General features: G+C 41.2%; 1 protein-coding gene across 1 annotated transcript in view; it reads left to right on the plus strand.

Annotated features, from left to right (window-relative positions):
• Positions 1 to 7,170, plus strand: part of LOC115133248 (TBC1 domain family member 22B-like) — a 190,671-nt gene extending 183,501 nt beyond the window's left edge. Inside the window, exon 14 of the mRNA XM_029666289.2 lies at positions 3,137 to 7,170. Within this exon, the coding sequence (XP_029522149.2) occupies positions 3,137 to 3,265 (129 nt within the window). The 3' untranslated portion in view covers positions 3,266 to 7,170. The remainder of the gene's footprint in view (positions 1 to 3,136) is intronic.
• The last annotated feature ends 657 nt before the right edge of the window (positions 7,171 to 7,827 follow it).

Here is a 7,827-nt window from a genome sequence, read left to right on the forward strand (position 1 = left end):
GTCTTGGTAGATTTGCAGTGGTCTGATACTCCTTCCATTTCAATATTATCACTTGCACAGTGCTCCTTGGGATGTTTAAAGCTTGGGAAATCTTTTAGTATCCAATTCCGGCTTTAAACTTCTTCACAACAGTATCTCGGACCGGCCTGGTGTGTTCCTTGTTCTTCATGATGCTCTCTGCGCTTTTAACGGACCTCTGAGACTATCACAGTGCAGGTGCATTTATACGGAGACTTGATTACACACAGGTGGATTGTATTTATCATCATTAGTCATTTAGGTCAACATTGGATCATTCAGAGATCCTCACTGAACTTCTGGAGAGAGTTTGCTGCACTGAAAGTAAAGGGGCTGAATAATTTTGCACGCCCAATTTTTCAGTTTTTGATTTGTTAAAAAAGTTTGAAATATCCATTAAATGTCGTTCCACTTCATGATTGTGTCCCACTTCTTGTTGTTTCTTCACGAAAAAATACAGTTTTATATCTTTATGTTTGAAGCCTGAAATGTGGCAAAAGGTCGCAAAGTTCAAGAGGGCTGAATACTTTCACAAGGCACTGTATCTTCAATAATGTTCCAACCGGAGAATTCCTTTGTCTGTAGAAAAGCAATGGAACAAGAGCTACCTCTCACGTTAACGAGTGTCACGAGTTTGTGGCACTCTGCCAGACCACTGACTCAAAGAGCCCTTATGAGCCCCTCCTTTACAGTAGTAGCCTCAAACAAGTTTCTAAAGACTGTTGACATCTATTGGAAACCTTAGGAAGTGCAATTTGACCCCATAGACACTGTGTTTTCGATAGGCCAAGCTTTGAAAAACTACAAACCTCAGATTTCCCACTTCCTGGTTGGATTTTTCTCCGGTTTTCGCCTGCCATATGAGTTATGTTATACTCCCAGACATCATTAAAACAGTTTTAGAAACTTCAGAATGTTTTCTATCCAAATCTACTAATAATATGCATATATTAGCAACTGGGACTGAGTAGCAGGCAGATTACTCTGGGCATGCTTTTCATCCAAATGTGAAAATGCTGCCTCCTATCCCAAACAGGTTTTAAGTGTTGGTCCCATGTTTCATGAGCTGAAATAAAAGATCCCAGAAATGTTCCATATGGACAAAAAGCTTATTTCTCTCAAATTCTGTGCATAAATTTGTTTACATCCGTGTTAGTGTGCATTTCTCCAAGATAATCCATCCACCTGACAGGTGTGGCATACCAAGAAGCTGATTAAACAGCATGATCATTACACAGGTGCACCTTGTTTAGTCACACAACACAAAGCCACAGATGTCTCAGGTTTTGAGGGAACGTGCAATTGGCATGCTGACTGCAGAAATGTCCACCAGAGCTGTTGCCAGATAATTAAATGTTCATTTCTTTACCCTAAGCTGCCTCCAATGTTGTTTTAGAGAATTTGGCAATACGTTCAACCTGTCTCAGTCGCAGACCACGTGTAATCACGCCAGCCCAGCTTCTTCACCTGCGGGATCGCCCCTACCACGCCTACCATCTGACCCCTTTCTGATACAGAAATAAAACCCTGTTACAGAAACACATTTGTTATTTGCAGAAGGGTCCTGATAGGCCTACTAAAATCGTAAACACATTGTAATGCATTAATAAAATAATTATAAATAATAAATTAAATAAATAAATTAAATAATTTCCTACCAGGGACTGTAGTGACGCATCTTGCACTGAGATGCAGTGCCTTAGGCCGCTGCGTCCATGTTTGTGTGTTAACTATTTAACTGTACTAGAATGCTTAAAAGACCGCAAAAAAATGTAATATCGGTTATTGGTATCGTTTTGTTGGGCAAGGAAAATATCCTGAAAATACCAGGTTCTGACCAATAGATGACACTGTTCTGCTATTGGGTGATCATTTTTTTAAGAATACCCCTCCATTGTTAAAGGGATAGTTCACCTAAATTACAAATACATGTTGTTTTCTAACTGTAATCAGTCTATGGAGCAGGTATGACAGCAACCCATGCTTTGGTTTTGTTTACCTGGTCATTGTTTCAAATGCTAACTTTTTAGCGTTAATGGCACAAATCCAATGCAAGTCGGTGGTACTTATATTAGCATTTTTGCGCTTCATATCCAAATCATGGGAAGCAGTTAATAACATTATTTTAAATTTCAAGCATTTTTCTTTTCAGTCCCACAAAAAAAACGCCATCAAGGCACCTATGCAAAAAAACTCACTCTGTCACTCAGAAGCTTCTCTTTCCTGTGTCTGCCTGCCATCTAGTTTTCTAGGCTATTTAAAGATACTATAATTATCCCGTTTCACATTGGATTTATTTACAACAATAAGGTAAGATGTGATTTGAATTCGGGTGCCGCTGCGCACACAAGGTTGTTAGCTAGCTCTGGTCCAAGGAGTTGAGCTAGCCTCAGCGTTGAGCCAACTTTCCGATGTTCGTTCTTGTTAGGATATACTTATTTGATTCAGTGAAGTAATGATAGGCCTAATAAAATACTAAACACATTGTAATGCATGTCTTATCATGATGCCCAGCGCTTTAAGCCTCCATGTCCAGCCCTATCTCTTGCGCTCCCCCAACCCCGCTGCATTTCAGTCACATCTCACTCCCTACACTTGTCTATCGAGCATGCAAACAGCTAGCTTGCCTGGTTCATAGAAACCTGCTTTATCTGCACACATTTTTGAGTAATTTAATGAGCTAAATGTAAAAACTGTTGATTTCACAAGTTAAGAAAGGAACTATATGAACCAGTACTTTTTTATTCTGGTTCAAACCGGTTCAGAATTTTATTATGCTGGTCAGAACAGTGGAACTGAATGAAAAATATATTGGTTCTGTTCAGAATGAAATGACACACAGCAGATTGTTAAATAGAATTACTCGCTGATTAAAAGTGTAAGTGTGTTCCTCCTTCTCCTCTGAGCTGATTGTTTCGCTACTGTTGCCCCTGGCGACACCTTCACATTCACACACTGTAATGTTCACAGAGTGGTGTGCCCTTCTCTCTCACTTGGTCCTCGCTGTCTTTCTGTCTCGCTCTCTCTCTCTGTGGCCATATCACTTATTCTCTGTCTCACTGCACTCCCCTCTCTCTCTCTGTTCCCCTCTCTCTTTCTCTCTCTCTCTGCCCCACAGGGTCTGATGATCCTGCTGCAGAACCTACCCACCATGCACTGGGGCAACGAGGAGGTCAGCGTGCTCCTGGCCGAGGCCTACAGGCTGAAGTTTGCCTTCGCTGACGCCCCCAATCACTACAAGAGATGAGTCTGGCCCATGTGGCCCCTGACAGTTAGCTACTGAACCCCTGACAGAGGCCCCCTGGAGGACGGATGGACCCCCTCCTCGACTTTCTTGTCCCTCGGCAGTCCACGACCATTGCTAATAGTAGATTAAAACAAAAAACACATTTAGGTCCCAAATGGCACCCTATTCTCTACAAAGTGCATTACTTTTGACCAGAGCCCCATGTAGTGCATTATGTAGGGAATAGGGTGCCATTTGGGAAGCATCCAACCAGTGCTTCTTGGTATGTGTGTACCTTTCCAACCGACTGTTGTTCTTAATTCCTCTTCTCTTTGTTCTTAACAATGAAATTACATTTGTGCAACACTGCAACAACATCAATGCCTGTCCCACCGAAGTAGACACCAACCAAAAAAGAAAGACCTCCAGTCAGTATGATAATGGAGATCTTGCTGCAGACCCATGGATGACTGTTCTAGACTGTCCTGTACTGTACTGTTTGTCCCTGACTGGCCACAGCAGCCTCAACATGTCCCGAGACCTAATGAATTAATTGTAGTCCTGAACTAACCCGGGGGGGGGGGGGGGAGCGAGACAGAGAGCGAGACCTTCTGTACTAGGTTGATATCTGTCACGTTTAATTCCTAAGGGAACTGAGGACACACACGTCATCATTCTAGTCATCCCTAGCTGGCATCGAGCTCTTCTCTCATCACCACGCTCCATGCTTTCAGTTTAAGACAAGCGGTCAATCCCCCAGAGACAAGTGGGTTTTTTAGTTAAAAACAGAAACACATTCACATAAAAGGCAATAATTAGCTAATAGGGAGATCAGAAAGTATGTATTATTATGGATGGTTTCATTCTGACTCTGACATGGTCCGCAGGGCTGGTCTAATAATATAAGGTCTAACAACACTCTCTGAACTCTATTGTATTATGTCAGATATTTGTCGGTTGGCTGAGGGAGGGACGAGTGTCGCGTGACTCTGCCTGACTTACGATCGTCTCTGAACCTAGGACTCACTACCTAACTCGATCAGTCTATCAGTTAGACACGTTGGCACAGCACCATGCAGTGGTGAGCAGTCACCTTTTAGGCCAGGAGATTTCCCAGTTAGGTCACATGGTCTGAAAAAAACTCCAGGCCGTAGCCCTTTACACTCGTAACCATATACGGGTTGATAATGGCAGATTTGGGCATTAGTAAACAACTAAATTGGAACGCAGTGGCTGTACAGTAACGTGCTATACATGTCAGAGCTCTTGCTCTGCGCTTCACATCGCTGTATGGGTTTTTGACTGACAGCCATTCTGAACTTGAGCACCTCGCGTGACCTTGTTGTGAATGAGAATGTGTTTTCAGTCAATTTACCGGGTAAAACTGAAAATTGCTGTACATTTTTTTTGAAAGGTGAGGCATAGAGGATTATAATAAATACAGTTTTGTCATGCAAGCAAGACAAACACCCATGAGTTGAAATATGCACTTCACATTTCATATATAGTGTCAACGTTTATGATCACTATGTTTGATATACAGTTACAAGATGGCATGGTGTCATACACTGCGTTGTTCTGAACAGAATGAGCCTATGTTTGTCTATTGTGAAGAGAATTTGCCACGGCAGACGCACTTGAATGCACTCAAGACTCCTTTCTTTGCGCACCAAGATTATCATCTGTTTCCCTGAATTGCATTGTGAAAGCAAGTAATATCACATTTTATAACTTAGCTAGTCATTTTGGCAGTAGAACAAGCTTTCAAATGAGGCCCACCTGACCCAGATTGCGATTTATAATGGACCGTTTTTGGACTGCGTAAACAACAACAGTAATTGTGTGATGATGCGAATGCAGGGTTGTGTTCCAAACAAAACAACTACAAGTGTATTTGCGCTAGTTCCTCAACGGCACAGCTAGGAGAGCTTATAAAGGCACCTTATAGTTGAAGACATAGGGCTTTGAAATGACCTAGGAACTGTGGACACTGGAGAGGTATGTGGCCACAAGGAGACACCAGTTAGTCCTCGCTCTCAAACCCTTGTAATCGTTTTGTCTTATGTTGCACCTACCCCACATTTTCCAGGAATGTTCTTATCATGTTACTGAATATATCCAGAGTATTTTCAGATTTTGTTACCAACAAATGCAGTGAAAGTACAGTAAATGTAGAACGCACATAAAATCATTTTCCCATAAACTCCTAACTGTTCCCTTTCAATTGCTACCATGGTCATGCATATGCTTTTCATATTTCTTCTGTAAGAAACATTTCAATTTAGCCCTATCCATATAGTCCGATTTCAACGAGTGTAAAGGGTTAAAAATGACTCCCCAAAACAGAAATAGGACCACGAGTTGTGTTTTTTTCTGGTCAGGCTACGTGGTCAGGCAAAACTCCTGGACTACAACAATTTGTAACTGCTCATAGTCCAGAACTAGGGCCCATAGCTAGATTTTTGGAAAAGATAAACTAAATTGCTGACATGGGGCATTGTACCCAGTCCAGTAGCTTTGTTGGTTATTCAGTCTATTCATAAACACTTACTGACTGAGGGCGTTAAGGGTGTAATACATTAACTCTCTCCGTTTGCCTTCATTTGACTGCTCAAACTCAACTCCGTTCCACTCCTGTTTTTCATTGTTCCCCTCTAATCAGGGACTGATTTAGACTTGGGACAACAGGTGGGTGCAATTAATGATCAGGTAGAACAGAAAGCCAGCAGGCTCTGCACCATGTGGGGTAAGAGTTGTATACCCCTTGTGTAGAGGATTGATATATGATGTAAATTAGATGTTGAAATAATATATACAACTTGTATCATCAAAAAACATCCTGTCAGGTAACACTGAATATCAATAATTGTTGCATGAGCCCCTCGATGATGTGTGTTGTTGATATGTGGGGTTGGGAGTGTATGTATAGATGGGGCAGCTTAATACTCTCCGTATTTGAACTTCCTCAGCTTCTTTTGATCATGTCGGTAACGTTTTTGCGCTCCATGTTAGCTCCAGGCCCAATTTCCTATTCTCACATTGATTAGAAATTTAAAAAACTGCACTTGATAAAAGTACATTTTCTTCCCTTTTTTTTGTACGAAATATATTATTTGCAATCCGCTTTAAATATCAGTCTCTCTCCTCCCTTTTTTTACATACTGTTTACATGAGCCTGTTAAGTTGTGCCTAATGTAGAGAGAGCAGATCATCATAGATATTTATTTTACCTTAATTTAAGCTCTGCAAATGAAACGAGGGATGTTTTTTCAGTTGATGCGTTCACTCTCTGTGTTTGCTAAGCCATGACAGTGACTGCATCCAAAATGGCCCCCTATTTCCTATATAGTGCACTACTTTATGGGCTCTGGTCGAAAGTAGTGCACTATATAGGGAATAGGGTGCCATTTGGGATGCAACCAGTGAGTACACAGAATCACATCGGTAAGTCTAGCAGCTGCCTTCTCTGGTATCCTTATGTGTTTCAACTTGGTTTGATGCTCCCAAAAAACCTTAGACACACCTTCTGTAAAAGTCACAAGCCCTTGGTTACCATGGTTACTGTGGTGACCCGGTGTCCGTCTGCTGGTTGGAGCCCTCGGACACACATACTGGACATTGCGGTCAGCATCTCATGGGGCATGACCTAACATGTTTGGTCTCCCTACTAAAGCTTTTTTTTAAGGCTTGAATTTCACTCTTTCTTTTGTTCTGTTTCTTTTCAGAGATGTTAATGTTTCTGACCAAACTAAGACTGGTCCTCTTTCCCTTCTGACTTCTGACTAAGACATCTGAAAGTGTGAATCTCATACAGTGGAGAGGGATTGTGATTATTATTTTTTTAAATGTATGTGTACAGAGCAAATGAATTTTGAAACAAAGATCTGTAAATAGAAAAGTGTAAATAAATGCTATATATGACCAAACTGTTTGTATATATTCATGGATGGAAACACGTTGTACTATAATATCAAATCTGAATATCATGCTTCAATATATACGACTCCGCGTTGCGTTTTGCATAAGAACAGCCCTAGCTGTGATGTATTGGCCATATACTCCACCCTCTCTGGCCTTATTGCTATTATAAACTGGTTACCAACGTAATTAGAGCAGTAAAAATACATGTTTTGTCATACCCGTGGTATACTTAAGCAATAAGACTTAAGTATGTGGAATATGGCCAATATCCTACGGCTTAGGGATGTTCTTGGGCACGACGCAACGCCCTTTGCCGTGGTATATTGGCCATATACTACAAACCCCTGAGGTGCATTATTGCTATTATAAACTGGTTACCAACGCAATTAGAGCAGTAAAAATAAATGTTTTGTCAAACCAGTGGTTTACGGTCTGATATAACACAGCTGTCAGCCAATTAGCATTCAGGGCTCAAACCAACAATTTATAATATCAAATCAGATTAGAACTGTATGTATTCAACACCAGAATTACCCAGTGGTTTCAAGTGTCCATACCACACAATGAAAACATGAAAATTACAAGTATTTACGTTGTTATTTAAATGACGTTCACCTCGGCTGAGGGCACTTCAACCTAGGCATGCCTAGCAACTGCATAAA

Source organism: Oncorhynchus nerka, linkage group LG8 (genome assembly GCF_034236695.1).
Source record: "Oncorhynchus nerka isolate Pitt River linkage group LG8, Oner_Uvic_2.0, whole genome shotgun sequence".
Classification (NCBI taxonomy): Eukaryota; Metazoa; Chordata; class Actinopteri; order Salmoniformes; family Salmonidae; genus Oncorhynchus; species Oncorhynchus nerka.